General features: G+C 43.1%; 1 protein-coding gene across 4 annotated transcripts in view; it reads right to left on the reverse strand.

Moving 5' to 3' along the window:
* Ryr3 (ryanodine receptor 3) overlaps positions 1-18,032 on the reverse strand; it is a 521,392-nt gene that overhangs the window by 110,168 nt on the left and 393,192 nt on the right. For all 4 annotated transcript variants that reach the window (XM_052725780.1, XM_052725779.1, XM_052725782.1 and 1 more), the window contains 5 exons: positions 15,105-15,325; positions 9,481-9,571; positions 7,610-7,750; positions 5,160-5,323; positions 3,078-3,156 (listed from right to left, as the gene is read on the reverse strand). In XM_052725780.1, coding sequence (XP_052581740.1) covers positions 3,078-3,156; positions 5,160-5,323; positions 7,610-7,750; positions 9,481-9,571; positions 15,105-15,325 — 696 coding nt within the window. The remainder of the gene's footprint in view (positions 1-3,077; positions 3,157-5,159; positions 5,324-7,609; positions 7,751-9,480; positions 9,572-15,104; positions 15,326-18,032) is intronic.

An 18,032-nucleotide genomic window follows, 5' to 3' on the forward strand; every position in this document is an offset into this window, starting at 1 on the left:
CATTTCTAGAGCAGAGCTGACTTCTAATTTCCAAATAGTATGAGCTCGGCTTGACGTGTTACCAGGGTGTCTAAAGAGAACCACCAGTTATTTCTTCCAATGCTTCCTGTTCTTGGGTTCCTTTACCCCAGGGGGTTGCCCCTCTTGAGCTCCTGCTCAGTTTTTAATCTTGTAACAAGGGGTCCTTGTTGACTCTACTCTGCACACCTCACATCTCTCTGCCTCCTAGGCCACTCCTTTGCCCGCCTCTCTCCAGCTTCCTTCTTAGTATGAGCTCACCTGGGTGACTGCAAGAGCTTTCTCAGCCCCCACCACCTCCAATCTTGCCACCTATTCATGGACTCATTTTCTCTATTGTTAGGTAATAGTCACCAATCGTCCTGCTAGAGAACTCTATTCCCTTATGATTTCTGATTGTCACCTGCCACCATGGGAAAAATGGAAACTCCCATGGTTTCTAAATCTGTAAACCTCTCCATATTCATCTCCCACCCTTCTTACCCTGCCCTACTCCATGTTCTAGCTATGTGGTTCCCCAAAGCCAATAAACCCTCTCTGGCCTCTCTTGGTCTGCATGTGCTAACCCAGCAAAAAGCTCATCTTTTTCTCTGCAATGAATGTGATGAATGCCTGCCCATCTGTAAATGTTACCACTGTGGAATTTGGTATTCCTATATGTTCTAACCCTATGCTCGTGCCTATCACAGAACCACACAACCTGTACCACTGTGGCTGCATAATTCTATTTCTCCCATAGGAAGAGTGGTACTTTAAAATGTTTAAATATGTGTTTGTACGTGTGAGTTCAGTGTCCTCAGAAGTCAGAAGAGGGTGATGGAGTCCCTCAAAGCTGAAGTTATACGCAGTTGTGAACTGCCTGACCTGGGTACTAGAACTGAATTTGTGACCTCTGTAATAGTAGTATGCACCCTTAACTACTGAGCTCTCTTCCCAGCCCCAGGAAGAGGTTCTTCGGGTGGGAGGAATCAGAACCTCTGGGCAATGGTGAGCAGGCATATATCCTTACTCTCATGAAGCCTCACGTAGGTATCAGGGAGAGATAATGATCAAATAACTACACAAGTAGATATATAATTGATGACAGAGCCAGATGTACAAATGTGCAACTATCATAAATTATGTTAATGTTTTTATATACAGATGACTTGAAAAACTCTATGAAGGAGAAGAATAAGGCACTAAGATGGCCTGCATATAAGAAAATTAGAAGTCTCAGCCTAGGAATGAATGCTTAGACCGACACCTGCAGGATGAGGTAGGGATGGCAAGTGACCACCTTGCTCAGCCAGGGAAGTGTTTTGTGTACATGGGTGTGACAGAGGGTCTAAAAGTACAGGAAGAGCCTGATGGGCAGAGAGAAAAGGGAGATCTCATGAGACTCAGGCAGGGCAGGGCCTGCTGGTCCATGTGGGGGTTTTGACCTTTAAGAAGAATTAGAGCTTATTAAAGAATTTTAAGATGGAATGGGGGCTGGACAGGAGGAGCACTGATACCATGTGACCAAATATGCGTACTGGAACAATTACTTGCTTGTGGTTTGCAAAAAAGACTGGAGAAAATGCCTATGAGGGGGCCAGCCAGGAGATGATAGTGGCCTGGGCCAAAGATGATGGCAGCTGGGACTGAAGTCATATCATGGGGACAGAGAGTGCTGTAGAAATTCATAAAGAGTTGAAGAGGTAAAATACACAGTTTAAAGATGGATTAGCTATGGCTGTAGATTCACAGATACCTCTTCTCCCTAAGCCATGGTTTGGCAAATGGCCACACTGAGAAGAAATAAGAAAACCCATATGCTCTAGATTCTAAACTAAGCAAGTCCAGCTGGCTACCTTTTCTTTTCCTTTTTAAAAATGGTTTATTTATTTTTATGTACATTGGTGCTTTGCTTGCATATATGTCTGTGTGAGGGTATCGGATCCCCTGAAACTAGAGTTACAGACAGTTGTGAGCTGCCATGTGGGTGCTGGGCATTGAACTCAGGTCCTCTGGAAGAGCAGCAACCACTGAGCCATCTCTCTAGTCCCTTTTTCTCTTATATAAAGTTTTATTGGCACATTGGCCCCCTTTTGTTGTCAATGTTTTGTGGCTACTTTTGTGCTATAACAGTGGAAATGAGTCATTGCCATGGAGACTGTCTGACCCACAGAACTGCAAATGTTCATTATCCATTTCATTATTGATTATTTGGTTATTATCATGGCCTTCACACAGAAGAGGCTTTCAATCTTGGTCTACAAGCATGAGTTATAGCTCATTCTAAAGTTCATTGGTTGTTATCATCAGTGTAAGTGGGGATCCTTGAGGAGATAAGAGCTGAGCACAGATCCACACAGAGCTGAGGTGGTGGCTCCTGGTTTTCCTTATCTGTGACTGTACTATAGGGAGGTGACATTCTATGACCCTGCCTTTAAAATGCATCCACTGCGACAAGCTGTAAGCTGATCAGTGGACCCATTCCTTCACTGCCTGCCTGCTCCAATCCTGCATGTTTTTGGCAGAGCAATTAAACTTATTGAGCATCCTGACCTCACGTGGTGGTGGTGGGGATTTCAAACAGCAGATGGACCAAGTGCCTAGAAGTCCTAGTGGCACCCACCAAAGGAAGGCCCTCATGTGGCCTTCCTGGGATACAATTCAGCTTCCCAAGCAAAAACAAGAGTGAGGTTTTCAATTTTAGTTCTTCTTTCCAAATGTTGAGTTCAAAGAAAAAATTTAATAACCATCTTCCCACCCCGATGAAACATTTATGTTAAACACACACAAGTGCATGCTTGGGCATAAACTCCAGGCAATGCAATGATAAAAAAGCTGTCAACATTTCCAGAATTGTTCATTTTCTTGAACACTTCAAATGCAGACCAGCAGCTGCCAATGCCTATTTCTCTGACCTCTACCAACCCTGAGAAATTGCTGCCCAGAAACAATGAATGCTCTTGGCATGGAGACTCTGTCACTTAGACAAATCAGGCAGATTTCCAGGATCCGACCTAATAATGTTCTTGGGCTTTTTTTCCCCCCTCCCTGACAATTGTCAATCAGCTGATAATCCCTACCTTGTCACAGGCCCATTTATCATGAGAATGCTCAGCATACTTGGTGACAATGTATTCCAATTTTTCAGGCAAGGAAAAACTGTGAATTGAGAGAAAAGAATTACAGCCCCCATAAGCATTTTAGCTAGATACTGTAAAAGATGGGTAGAAGGAACAATTTGCTACCTCTAGCAGAATTTGCTAACAGCTAATCTCACAGCTTAAGCTACTTTAGACACAGCGACACTGCTGAGCAGGGTAGGCAAGATCAGTGCTGTGTTCCAGGCACCACCCAGGTCTGATCACAAGATTTCTCTGCAGAAACATCTGCACATAGGTGGCCTCCCTCCAGCTGCTCTGAGCCCTCCTGGCTCCCGAAGTATCATTGTGATTTCAAAGCCAGCTCTGGTCTCTGTCAATGGGAATCTTGTCATCCTATAGCTCCAGTCTGAGAACAGCAGAATGTGCAGCTGGAGGGTCAGATGTTACAAAATACTGGTTGACTATTATTTTGAATTAGTGATTCATTACAGCTAGGATTTTGGAAATACAGTAGATGCCTGTCATCACTCTTCGCCTAGCAGTGCTCACCCACTCTTCATTCTCCTGTGTATCATATGGGCTTCTGGTACTGCATATGTTAGGTGCGTGGCCATCAAGGTCAGGCATATGAATAGATGGATCAAATTCACTCTCCCTGGAACTTGAATCTAGAGTTCGATGAGACAAGGGCAGCAAGAAGCTCAAGGTGATTCATCCAGTGGAGACAGCTGAAGATTGTCATTGTCCTTGGGGAGGCCTGGCTCATTAGATTTTTATTAGGTTCTGGTTATGACCTGGTGCCTTGGTAATCAGGGCTTTTTGATTTTGGAAATGGGACCAGTCTTTAGCACTCACATTACTCAATTTGCTGATGTCAAAGGTATGTCTGAAGCAACAAGAGTTCTCACAATGCCACGGAGCCACTCAGCATTGGCATACAGTTGCTAGATATGTTTGTACCATATCCAGTCACCACATCATTTGCTTTCATATCTTTTTCCATGCTTCCATTTTTATAAGGCAAACTTTTCTAAAGCCGGTACATGCTTTCTTTTCTTGCCTGAGCTTCCATTTTTACCACATCATTTATCTCCAATTCTGTTTCTCATCATCCTCTCACTCAAGGCTTCGTCCAATGGAATTATCCCAATGATGAATTTTATACCTTAGCAGAGCAGATAGTCTTAGGAAGCGCTTAGGCTCCTATTCGAAAGCCACTGCCATCAAACAGAAGTCCAAGGGGGATCATATGGGATTGTGCTTATTTCTCAGGTCATTCTGAAGAGTTCTGTACTCTTCATTAAAATGTACCCAGGGATGAAGTCAGTTGCCCCTGCACACATACTCAGAACTGGGGAGGGATGCTTGGAAATTTAACACAGCAATTTGTCCCAAGGCTAAACACACTAGATGCGAGCATCTGTTGGTTTTTTGAGTATCAGTAAAGGATTCTGGATACTCATGGGAAGAAATGATAAGGCATTGCTATAGGGTGACTCCAAAAATCTAGTATTCTTTAGTATGGCAAAGAGCAGATCCAACCTCTCGAAGGACCTCAAGTATTCAGCTGTCACCTTGAGGAATTGCTAAAGTTCTTCTGCTACTATGAAGCTATTTTGATGTTATTATATCTGTATAGGCCCAATTTACAAAGAGTAAAGATTTTTGTCAAAAATTTGTTAATAAATTAATCATATCATTTATCAGGGTGGGTAGGCATCTTAATGCCTCAGACAACATTTATTTTTGTGAGTCTGTTTCATATTAAATCCCTCCAAAAAGCCTGGAATATACATAAGCAATATATAAAATCAGAATATATATACATACATATGTATATATACATATATATATACACACACACACACATATATATATATATATAAAATCAGAAATGGATAGATTAAACTTGTTTCTGGTGTGACTTGTAGTATCAAAGAGGATGATGAGCAGGGTTGGCAGAAGGGAAAGGGAAAAATGAGAGTTTCTATTACAGTCTGAAGAAAGATATTAACTATTATACAAAACATAGAAATAATTTAGTATTGTCTCTAAACTTACTTCATGGTGTTAATAGGTTTTGGGTCAAAGTTCCCATCTGCATCCACCGAGACCTGTTTCTCCAGTGTGGCTGTGATTCTTGTATCTAAGTAGTCTGGTGGCAAGGCGCCAGCAATAGCACTGAGACAAGGCAGGGCCATTCGGAAAAGATCCAGGTCGTATTTCTGTGAGGGAAACAGAGAGCACTTCAATAGACAAACCAGAACCATGGCCATCAACTAGGACCATTCACTCACCAATAGAAGTACAGATACAAAGGATGTGTTAGTCCAGTTGATCTCCAGTACTTCCTACAGAAAACTATTCTTGGAGGGTGGAATGGCAATCTGTAAAGTCTTGTATAATATTAGAAGGACCAGCCTTAATATTATACATCCCAGGGGCTCAGGAGAGAGAACTGTGAATGAGAGGACTATTTTCAGGAAATAGAATCTCAGCACACTGAGCTCTTAGTCTAGTCATTTATTTTTACAAATCATCTTCTCCATCCTTTCCATGCCCTGGGAGTCCTGGTATATATACACTTACAAGCAGTAATTCCTTGGCAGTGCAAAGCCAGGCTTCCAGGGTCAAATGGATGGGTGATAAGAATCATATAGAGGGGCAGTAATTGTTAATTATCATTTGCAATCCAAAAGGGAAGTGACTAATGGGGAAATGAATTAACTAAAGGCTAAATTCTGGTAATATCTAAGAAGAGGGATCTTATGTGCTCAACTATAATCTTAAACGTGATTAGTAGAAAATGTTAAGAATCTCTAAGTTGTTAGGTCAATGGGAGAAAATAAAACTGTCTTCTTTTTTCCTGTGGCTCCTATCTGTCCAAGCTATCTGCCATTTTTCTGCATGGTAGGGGAAAGTGTGCTTAGTCACTAGGCAACCTGTGTATAGCTAGATGTCTCTGGTGATAGTAAAAGGGAGATCTGGAACTGGAGGTAAGAATTAGGAAAGGAGGAAGTTAAGCTTAATTGGCACATCTGCCAGGCCTTCTCAAAAGGGTAGTCTGGATGCGTAAGTCTGTTCTTAGAGAGTACAGAGGTATCTCTGACAAGGTACTTTCCCCCTTCTGGGGATGGACCTGGCCGGATGCTGCCAATGATGATAATTACAGGGAGGCTTGAACTGGGGTTCTGGCTGTGTATAGCTGTTAGCACAGAAGGTTATCTAAATATTCCTAGAAGTGATTAGGTAAGGAGTTAGAGGTCTATAAAGTTAGTAAGGCTGTAAGAAAGGAGGGTCCAAGCTAAATTGTGTGAAGCTATTACTTAAGGTCCACCTGACTTAGGCGGTGTCTCCTTGTGGAATTTACCTTAAGTCAGGAGATGAGCATGTGGTGGTCTGGGCTGTTATTTCTGTTAGTCCTTGAAAGTGGCTAAGAGAGATCCAGTGCTCAAAGGGGAGAAACAGATGGGCTGGAGGGAAGGAAGCCTTTCCTGAGGCTGTTCTCCAAATACCTTAAATGTATATGTCCAGAGAGTGATCAGTCCACACTGTTAGCAATTCTTACAGAAAAAATCAATTGGGAAAACTATGAAGGCACACATGATTTTCATAACAGAAGATAGCTGATATATAGCAAGCCAAATAACACCAAATGCTCCTTGGAATTTGGCTTCCTCTGAAGGAATTCCTTGATCCCTTCAGGTAGTGGCTTATCCATAACCAGCTGAGTTCTTACAATATATTCCTGCAGCCTGTAGCAGTAAAGCCCTCAAGTTACCATTCCCTTTAAGTTGAAGAAGATTAAAGGCTTAAATCAATGCCATTCCAAATACATTTCAAGAATATCTGAAGATTAAGAAGGTTTTTACTAGGCTAGAAAGGGCTATAAACTTCCCTGAGACGACTAAGTTACAGGAAATGGCCCAGCCTATAACCAGAGGGGGAATGTGAAGATTGTCTAAATTCCACAGTGGTGGATAGAGATTTGCATTAATATTTTACCTACTGCTGTGACAAAAACTCCAGACAAAGGTAACTTAAGGAAGAGAGGGAGCCTTATTCTGTCTTGGAGTTTGAGGGGAACAGATCAGCATGGTGGAGAATGAGTGTGAGGCAGCTGGTGGATTCACAATGAGGAAGTAGAGTATACAGGAAATGGGACCAGGATGTCACACCTCACGGAGAAAAAGAACAAGAGGCATAAGGACTCAAAACTGGAAGCAGAAATGCTTTTGGAATTTGCCCTGGTGGCTACTCTCCTGTGTGTTAAGCTCAGCAAGTCTGGCAATTTATTTGACTACTCTGAGGATTACGATAATTCCCATTCTGGAGAGTCTTTTTTTTGGGGGGGGGTTGGGATGGGAGGTTGAGGGGTAGTTTAAAGGATTAACATAAAATGCTCCTGAGGTCCTTAGTACAGTCCATAGGAAACAGTAAAGCCAAACCACAGTAAATTCTTGTGGGCCTGGGTCACTGGGGCCACCTGTTTTCTCGGAAGTAGCCATTACCTTGTGGGAGAGGGAGTCAAATATGCCCCAGAAGAGCTTCTCTGTGAGGTGCAGTTCCTCCTCCACAGCTAGCCCATAGCTCCCCCATCCTGAAGGCAGGCAGTAATACTTCCAGCACTGCTCATAGTGGTTTGTCAGCAGCTGGCAGTTTCAGAACACGGGGGCACCAGTCACACAGAGTCCAGCACATCCACAGGCATTGGAGACATGCAGGGAGAAGAAAAGAGTACGGAGGAATCATGAGGAGGAAACCAGGATTTGAAGGAGTTGCGTTGTCAACCTAGAGGCTCCTCAGATGCCTCCGGGAAGGGTCTGCTCTCACACCTAATGAGTTCTGGAGTGAGCTGCATCTGCCTGATTAATTCTCCTGCCTCCCGGTGTGCTCCAAGTAGTTACTAAGAAATGGAGAGGAGTCAGTCCTGTTTTCAATGAGAAAATGTTACCCTTTGAAAGGAGTCACAGTGTGCTGACCAGTCAATCATGTGTGGGAATAATTTCATATGATTACATATAATTTTGGAATACCCTGGGGTGTGCTGATATGGGGAGAGGACAGTGGACAGAAAATTGTGGGTTTGAAGATTGATGGTTGTCTGTGGCTTCCTGGTCTCTCTGGCCTTTGTACAGCTCAAAGTGATAGCCGTTCCATAAGTGGCCAGAGGAGGGTTACATTATAGTAACATCTCTTCCCAGCAGGTAGGATTCACATCTAAGTGGGGGAAATGCCATTCACGTGAGATGTCAAAGTGAACTGACTGAGTGGCACCAGTAATGCCTCTTAGGAGTCAGCATCACCTGAGAGCAGGGATCTGTACAAGAAGCAGAGTCAAGTTAAAGAATGCAGACCACGCCTTCAGCTACAGTACCCTTTGGGATTGAGACCCAAAACTGTTCAGGTTGGAAGGAAAACTTAGTCCTGGAAGGACTGAGAACCTCAGTGATTGTGTAATGCTTCCTGCTGGTTATGAAACGGAACCAAAGGCTTCTGAAAGTTCTGGTTACCTCAATAAAATATTCCCTTAACACCCTGCTTGAACTATTTCCTTAAAGAAAAAGAAAAAGAAAAAAGGGGAAATCGTCAGTGTGGCTCATCTCTGCTGTCACTTCCTTGATTTGCAAGGAAGGTAGAGCCTCAGAGGGAAGTTGAAATGCTGCCCTCTGGAGTGGCCACTAACCCTAGCACCACCCGGGATTAGGTGTTCTGGGGCTATAATAGAGAAGTCATAAGAATGAGAAAATAAACAAAAAGTTCTGTGTTCTTTTCATTAATAAATAGAAAAAAAATAAAGAGCACCTGCTGCGGGGTTGGGGGCCACAAAACAATGTGGAAAGGACATTTTAGGTCCTTTGAAAGACCCCAGGGAGGGCTGGGACAATGGCTCAGTGGGTAAGAGCACGGGCTGCTCTGCCATAGGACAGGGGCTTGATTCCAGGCATATTCATAGAGTCCCAGGGAATCTGACCCCCTCTTCTGGTCTCTGCCGGTACTGCATGTGGGTGTTGCCTAGCCATACATGTAGGCAAAACATTGGAACATGCAAAATAATAAATAATAATTTTTTAAAAAAGAAAAGAAAAACCACAGGGCTTTCAAAATGTTTTGAGGTTAAAATATTTTAAAAACCTAGTTAGGGTAAGAAAGGGTAAATTCCAAGTCTCCTTAGAAATCTCTGATTAAAAATCAAGTAGTGGAAGGTAACTCAAGAGACCCACAGCAGGTAACAACCACAAGCCCAGGCTTTGGAAGCTGCAGATTCAAGCCAGAGATTGGTTTTGTGCATTGCACCTTGTGAAGCTGTCAAAATCTAACACTCGCTTTGCTTCTCTAAATGTGCCGTTGACTGCACGTCGGTGGTGCCGGTGATGTTTACCTTAAGAGGCATTTTGCAGTACTCGCTGAGCTGTGGCACATCAAAAACCAGACGTCGTAGGAGTTGCTGTAACATGGAAGGTCTCAAGTGACTGTGATTCAGAGGAAGAAAACAGAAAGACGGGACAAAGTAAATACCACATGGTGGAAAGAGGAAGGAAGGAAAAACAAAAGGGCGAGAAAAAAGTGAGGGCTTAGTGGGGAAGGGCACTCGGTGCACAAACCTGAATTTGATCCCCTCCCCATCGCAGGAAGGAGAGAATCAACTCTATAGAGCTGTTCTCAGATCTACATGTGCCCTGTAGCACAGGAGGATGCAGGGGCACACATGTGTGTGTGTGCACACTCACACACACTCACACACACTCCATTCACACACAATAATAAAACATAAAATTTAAAAAGGGGCACAAATTAAGGTTAAGCATCAAAACAAAGAGGGTCTAAACATAGATCTTAGACAAGTGATAGTGGATGGTAAAGCCCTCCATTTAAAAATGGAATATGGTTAAAATATAAAAAGGGACATGTGCTAATGAATTAGGACAGTTAAGATTAAATTCCAGCTACTGTGAACCATCATGTTCTGGGGTCTGTGCACTGAAAATATATTCAGTGGCCACGTGCAAAGTACGTAACAGATAGAAGATGCAGCTGGCTTCATAGCCATCTCTAAGGACTTCTAAGAACTAAGAACTGCTTTTCTTTCTTTCTTTCTTTCTTTTTAAAGACAGGGTCTCACTGTGTAACTGCAAAGGGAGAAGATATAATTGATCAGCTGCAGAGGTGGAATCTGAGGCCATCTACTGGTATGGTCTGAAGGCAACCATAAAGTCTCCCTGGTTACAATCTGATCCAGGAATTTCACACTATTGGGACTATTTCTTCGGGCTTTTGTTCCCAGGACAACTCTGTAAATGGCAAACAGTAACTAAAAATTAATTAAAGAAAGACTTATCAAATTATACTGTTCAAGACTGTGGTATTTGGTGCAAGTAAATTCTGAGACAGAGAAGGAGAGCTAGGAGAGGTTAACTTTCATTCTTCAGATGCCAAACTAAAGTCAAGAGGGACCTATGGATTCTCTCCAGAGCGTGAAAACACACACACACACACACACACACACACACACACACACACCCCAGAACACATACACTTACACACATACATACATATATACACAATACACACACCAGAACACATACACTTACACACACACACACACACACACATACACACATACATATATATATATATATATACACACAATACGCACACCAGAACACATACACTTACACACACACATATACATATACACACCAGAACACACCAGAACACACACACACACACACACACACACACACACACACACACACACACTAGAGTTTGCTATAAAGTTTCAGTTCATGAGTCCCCAAATTCCTATCATAGATACCTAAGGAGCTAGGGAGGTGAGACCAGTTGGTAAAGGAGACATACCAGAAAATTCGTCAAAGCACCTTCAACAAGGAGGATGAATGCAGGTAGAGAGGGACAAAACCTATTTATTTCACGACTTTCCAAGAACTGGTCTTGTGATAAAAAGCCCTGGGCTGAGAAAGGCTAATCAAAACCCATCCCCAAAGCAGCAGCCCTATCACTGAATCTAGTAATTAAAACTTAAAATTGTCTCAGTGTTTCTTATTACTGTTTAGATAGTTAGCAACTGTCACCCAAAACTAACTTGAATAAAGGAGGGGGCAATAAATCTGTGATCCTATTGTTGACTGACTGTCCTGGTTAGTTTTTTTTTTTTTTTTTTTTTTGGTTTTTCGAGACAGGGTTTCTCTGTGTAGCTTTGCGCCTTTCCTGGAACTCGCTTTGGAGACCAGGCTGGCCTCGAACTCACAGAGATCCGCCTGGCTCTGCCTCCCGAGTGCTGGGATTAAAGGCGTGCGCCACCACCGCCCGGCTTCTGGTTAGTTTTATTATCAACTTGACACAATCTAGAGTCATCTAGGGAAGGGGGCCTCTACTGAGAAAATGCCTCCAAAAGATTGGCTTGGGCAAGCCTGTGCCGAATTTTCTTAATTAGCAGTTGATGTGAGAGGGCTCAGCTCATGATGGGTGGAACCACCCAGGCTGTGATCCTGGGTTCTCTAGGAGAGCTGGCTGAACAAGCCTTGGGAGCAAGCCAGTAAGCAGCACCCCTCCATATCTTCTCCTCAGCTTCTGCCTCCAGTTTTCTGTCCTGTTTGAATTCCTGTCCTGTCTTCCTTCAATACTGAACAGCCATAAAACCAAATAAACCCTTTCCTCTTCAACTTGCTTTTTGGTCATGGTGTTTCACCACAGCAATAGAATCCTAACCACGACACTGACTTATTATAAATAAGTAATAAAATGCCTGCTGTACCTGGAGCTCAAACTGGGAGAAGAGAAGAACAGTGCCCCCAGAACTACAGGGACAGAATGCGGAGCTTCATTTCAGGTTCAATGTAAACTTCTGCTTTCCCCAAACTCTGGTTTCTTTGAAGCTATTTCTAGTTCTGATCAGTCACATGAACCTGGCTTTTCTATTTGGAAAGAGCTAATGCCAATCCGCCAGGTTCCTTTCTTGATGTGTTCTAATCTGAGTTCAGATCCAGCCAAAGTCAGACCAAGGACAGCTTAGCTCTTCAAACAGGCACAGCATTGACACTGTCAGAGGGGAGATGTTCTTGAGTAAAGCTATTACTTAGTCCTGTTGCCTCCACTGAGGAGGAAGGTGGAGACCTACATCAGTAAGCACTGAGGCCAGAATTCTTCCTATCTTGCAAGACCACCGCCCCTCTATTTAACTTAATTTCTACCAATGATAGCAATGTTGGAATGAATGAAGTAGTCTGTATAGTGTCTTAGTTCGGGTCTCTTGCTGCAATGAAACACTATGACCAGAAAGCAAGTTGGTAGGAAAGGGATTATTTGGATTACACTTCCATATTGCTATTCGTCATCAAAGTGAGGACAGGAACTCAAATAGTGCAGGAACCTGGAGGCAGGAGCTGATGCAGAGGCCATGGAGGGGTGCTGCTCAGTGGCTTGCTCCCCATGGCTTGCTCAGCTTGCTTTCTTCTAGAACCCAGGACTATCAGCCTAAGACTTCTACAATGAGCTGGACCCTCTACCATCAATCACTAATTAAGAAAATGCCTTACAGTGGGATCTTATGGAGGCATTTTCTCAATTGAGGTTCCCTTCTTTTAGATAACTCTAGCGTGTGTGAAGTTTACATAAAACTAGTTAGCACAATTGACCCCTTGTCAATTTGACACACAAACACATCACTATTAAACCACAACCCTTCCTTTCTTATTTGTCCCCAAGATCTCACATTAAAATTACAAATAATTTTAAAAGTCCCACAGTCTTTACAAATTCAAACACATTAAAATTTTAGTCTCTTTAAAATATCCATTCTCTTTAAAAATCCCAAATCTCTTTTAAAAGTTCAGAGTCTTTCAGCTGTGGGCTCCTGTAAAAATTAAAATTAAATTAAATACCTTCTACTTCAAGAGGGAAGAACCAGGGCACAGTCATAAATCCAAACAAAACCAAACTCGAACTGTGTAAACAACACAATTTCCAATATTAGGGATTCGCTCACAATCTTCTGGGGTCCTCCAAGAGGCTTGGGTCACTTCTCCAGCTCTTCCCTCTGCATCACAGACAGCTTATCTTCTAAGTTCAGGCTGGCTCCACTTCCCACTGCTGCTGTTCTTGGTGGTCATCCCATGGTACTGGCACCTCCAAAAATGCAGGGGTCTTCTGCTGCAGCTGGGCTGCACTTTCATCAATAGCCTCTCATGGGCTCTCTTCATGGTGCCAAGCCTCAGTTTCTTTGTCTGGCTCCTTCAATCCTGGGCCTTCAACTGCCACTGAGGCTGCACCTTCACCAATGGTCTCTCCTGGCCTCTCACAGTGGCAAGCCTCAGCTGCTCTCTATGACCCCTTCATGCCTTCAAAACCAGCACCACCTAGGTGTCTCATACACTACCAAGTTCTGCTTCCAGCCTGAGGTATAACCTTGGCCACCCCTGGACCACAGCTTCCGTGTACTGACTCTCAGGAAACACTTCACAGAAGATTTCACCTCAGCCATGCTGGTCTCTTCTCAATCACCGCTAATTTCTCAGCTCCAGTTAACCAGCATCAGTTGTCCCAGGAACACAAAGGTTTCACTTCAGTGGTGCTGGTCTCTTGTTAATCATGGCTGACTCATTTTGTGGCTTGATTATTCTTTTTAATACTGAGTAATAGTCCATATCCTGGGCTTACACTGTTTATTGACTTACTGAAGCTTTATTAATGATGACTAACATAATATAAAAATCAAGTGTGTGTGTGCACATATATATATATATATATGCACACACACATACAATGTATATATAATGGCTAACATGATATATGATGTGACCTGTCAAATAATTTGAGTAAACACAAAGGAATATGATGATTGAAATTACAGTAAGAGTGTTCCAGCTTTGTGAGAAACTGCCTGACAGAGGTTGTCTGACAAAGTAGATGCACTGTGTTGTATTCCCGTGAACAGCCAATGAGAGTCCTGCCTGCCCCACATCTTCAGCCTCTGCATCACCATCATTGCATCGTCTAATAGGTTTGTCACAATATCACATAGCTGAGGTTGCCTTTTAGTTGACATTCGAATGATGAACAGTTCTGATGGATTTTCTTCTAGCCATCATGAGCCTTCTAATGTGTGTGATGGGGACACATGTCATTAAGAAGAATCAGGAACAATGTCCCTCTGGCCCCTAAAGTGGGAGCCTGGTGACCATTTCACTAGCGATTCTCAATCACACTACGTACCATTAATAGAGTCAATTACTCAAAGCTTCAATGCTAGAGTCCTGGATTCTATCCTGGGGCTGGGATGTGGTATGGGAACTGGGAAATGTATCCAGATCTCAGTGACTCTAATACACAGGCTAGCAGGGGCACTACTGGATTACAGCAGCAGGTTGGAATCCTAGACTATGGTGAGAGACCAGTTGCTGGAAAGTACCTCATCCTTTGTCCTTCCGGACTTGATGCAGATTCCCAATGTTCTTTGTTGGCTTTGATGCCTGCTTACATTGGCCATTGTTACCATTCCCCACTGTGACCAGAATCTTTGCTCCAGGCATGGAGACCTGGAGGTGAACTGTTCTGATTTACACATGGAGTTTGGCTTCTGTGTAAAAGTTCTCTGTTAGATGGTAGAGAAATCTTTCTGGGTCTCTCTTCAGAACTAGACAATTACTTCATTAGAGAGATACTTCAGGCACAAGAGACAAAATTCTTTTTCCTGGTTTTTCACCCCAGTGGGTAAATCCTGAGCTGTGTCCTCCTCTTCCCCATAATGAGAGATGATTCCAAGGAAGATTACGTGACAAGACAGGTAACAAGTACATTTGAAGAGAGATGGCTGGGGGAAGGCTGGGCACATGATGAAGGTCTGGTAGTTTCCTCAGACTTTCTCACCAGTTTCACAATACATTACTGTATTATACAGTTGTGCACTGTATAACTGTGTCACACATAAATACACTTGGCAGGGATGATACATATGCAGAAGTCAAAAACAAAGGAGAGCACACTTACTTGCAAATGGCAAGTAAACATTCTTCTATTGTGTCCCTCTGAGCCTTGGTGAGGGACCGTCCTTTGGAAAGCCGGTATATTGTCTGCAGTGTAGAATCAATCAGAGAGGTGCAGTGCTCTGTCCCAGAAAAGAGAGGGGCGCATCTAGTAAGGAGTGGGAGCACGGCTGAACATATATACCTGTTCAGTGCCAGCGCAGCCTCGGTGGTGCTGAGGGACACCTGAGAAAGGGAGTGAGGGCATTAGTTAACCTCGCAGAAAGCAGCCAGTTCATTTAGGGCATGGGACCCCATGAAAGATCAGGGAAACTTACACATGGCTGTACTTAGCCTATCTGGAGAGGGCAAGAGTCCTTGTGCACATTGATAAGCACTGGAGAAGCCAGGAAAGTTAAGCACACAGGCAGCCTTCAAAGGAAGGAGATATTTAACCTGTTCTTCCTGGAATGTTGGGAAGGGATGTAGTTTATAACCTAGTTATGAGTCAGACTCTGTCCATATCTCCCAGAATTTAGGTTTTACTTATCTCAGACCTTGCTTCTAGGCCTTCTTGAGAGAGATGTTATTTGTACTTCACAACAGTGTAAGTGACTTCTTTGTTTTTCACAGGGCCAGACCAAATCCTGACTCCTGCAGGCATTATGTTTACCCCAGTCATTCTCTCTAGACCTTGAATGTTGTTTCTAAGTCAACAAGAACCCATCTTATGAATGAAACCACACATACTCTGTAAAGAGCTTCAATGTAAACATGTCTTAAACTTTGTTGTACTCATGGGACTGAGTTAATTTTTACCTGAGAACTTTTTTCCAAAATTGTGCCATGCTTAAATATGGCAAAAATAAACAAGCTTAGGTCAGACTCTTAAAGTGTTGACCCAGCACCAGTTACCTAAATTGGGCTGAACTGAGTATCATTCTTCCCTCACCTGGATCATTTCCCTTCCAGCTGTAAAGCCTGGAGGACCCCTAAACACCTATCCACCTCTCTTTCCCATTTAAAAGAAAAAAAAAAGATTAGCCTGTAGTGGGTAGCCATTCCAGCTAGGTTATATGGAACTTTGCAGGCGGGTTTAGGTACCTGCTAGCCGGGGAGGAGGCTGAGGGTGGGAGCCACCCAGGCCTTTGGAATTTGCCCCACATTGGGCGCCAGATATTGGTGAAATTATTAAGGCCATTCCACGTAGTTAAAAGGAGATTTATTTAATGGCGTAACTTACAAGTTAAGGGATAGGTAGGTCGCGGGGTCTGGGGAAGGTGTATCGCAGTCCAGCAGTGTTCTCTGGAGCTCTGCTTGGCCCACCTTAACCATCCAAGGTCCCGGAACCGAGTGAGAGCGCCACCCATCCAGATCTCAGGTCTCCAGGTGACTCCCTTGGCCCCACCTTGTAGGCGTGACAGTTGTTGAAGTCTCCATGGGGGTTGGAACTTCCAGATCAAAGCTGGAATGGCTACCCACTACATTAGCCCCTACCCCCAGAAACAAAGCAAACATCTAAAAATGGCTGGATTCTAAATGGTCTCAAAGAAGAATTTTAAACCCTCACTAAAATCAGTCGATGGGCATCACCTGATATTTGAATGTCTAGGTTCCAGGCTATTGCATCCTTATTCTGGATTGAGCTCTCACTTGTCACCTTATAAGAGTCTCACATATTGTCCCCTGTGATCAAGGTTAACATGGGTGTATACCACACTGTCTTTCAAATTCGCCAGCTTTACAAAGAAAAAGCGGCTCTCTGATGCCCACTAGTTAAAGTTCTGTGGGCAGTTCACAATCTGATGACTGATATGAAGGTTGACCTCACTAGAGGGAACCAGATGCTGCATGAGAAGTATAAAAAGGAATAGAAATCTAGGGCCTTCTCTAATGCTCTGGTATAATCCTCGCTCACAAGGTTCCTCTTTGTAAACTTAGATGGACAAGCTGAATTCAGGGAATATCCATTTAGTGACACTAAATATAGCCAAAGAGTGACTAACGTCATTGTTGAAAACTGAAGGACTTCAAAAGCAGCCTCGAGACCCACAGAGATAAAGTGTCATTATTTCCTACAATTATCACAGCTATTATATCTGAATGAACATTTCCTACAACTTATGATTTGAAAAACTGTTTCTTTGAACCCTTCACAGTTCTGGGTGTTTGTATTAATTATCAGAAGTTTGTCTTCTGGAGACACTGGTGACTATGCTGAAAAAAATAGCTTGTCTTTCACATTCATCTCTTTCAGAGGCTGAGTAGTTCCGATGAGGAAGCAGGGCTTTGATTCCCGTGGCTTGGAAGTTCTCAGATGAGGGACTGAACATAAACCCTTGCTATTTATTTATTTTTTGGAGGGGCAGATGGTGTTTTAGCAAGCATGTGATCAAACATCAAATGCTAGAATAGAATTTGCTGTTTGAAAAACAACAACAACAAAACCTTTAATCAGGAAACTTGAAGTCCACGAATTTTAAATGTTATTTTTAAAACTGAGGGATTTATAGAAAAGCTCCAAACAAAAGTAGTGGTAGGTGGAGTATGGTGAAGATATGAAAGGATCTTATGGCTCTGACTCCTTCACTCCTCATTTTCATGCCATGTCTCCATGAGTGAATGAATGTATGTACTGGCCACAAACCCCTCACTCCAGAACTCGCATTTCTGCCTAATGAACACCAGGTGGCGCCCTTGAGAAACCTAATTGCAAAGAAGCCTATAAGAAGATAGTTTTTGAAATTAAGCACATCCAGCTTGTTGCATCCTTCTCTCCCTCCCCTCGAAGGCACAGATATGAAAGCTGGCATCTCTTATATTATGGTCAGACACTTCTTGTCTTGATGCCTGTGGATGCTGGATTTCTTTACCCCAGCTTTGAGTTCCAACTGTGCCTTTGCTCTTGGCTTCTTGTACTGACCTCTGTCACACCTCTGACTACAGACTATTC

This window comes from Peromyscus californicus, unplaced genomic scaffold (assembly GCF_007827085.1).
Source record: "Peromyscus californicus insignis strain IS unplaced genomic scaffold, ASM782708v3 Scaffold_7__1_contigs__length_154581171, whole genome shotgun sequence".
In the NCBI taxonomy this organism is placed as follows: domain Eukaryota; kingdom Metazoa; phylum Chordata; class Mammalia; order Rodentia; family Cricetidae; genus Peromyscus; species Peromyscus californicus.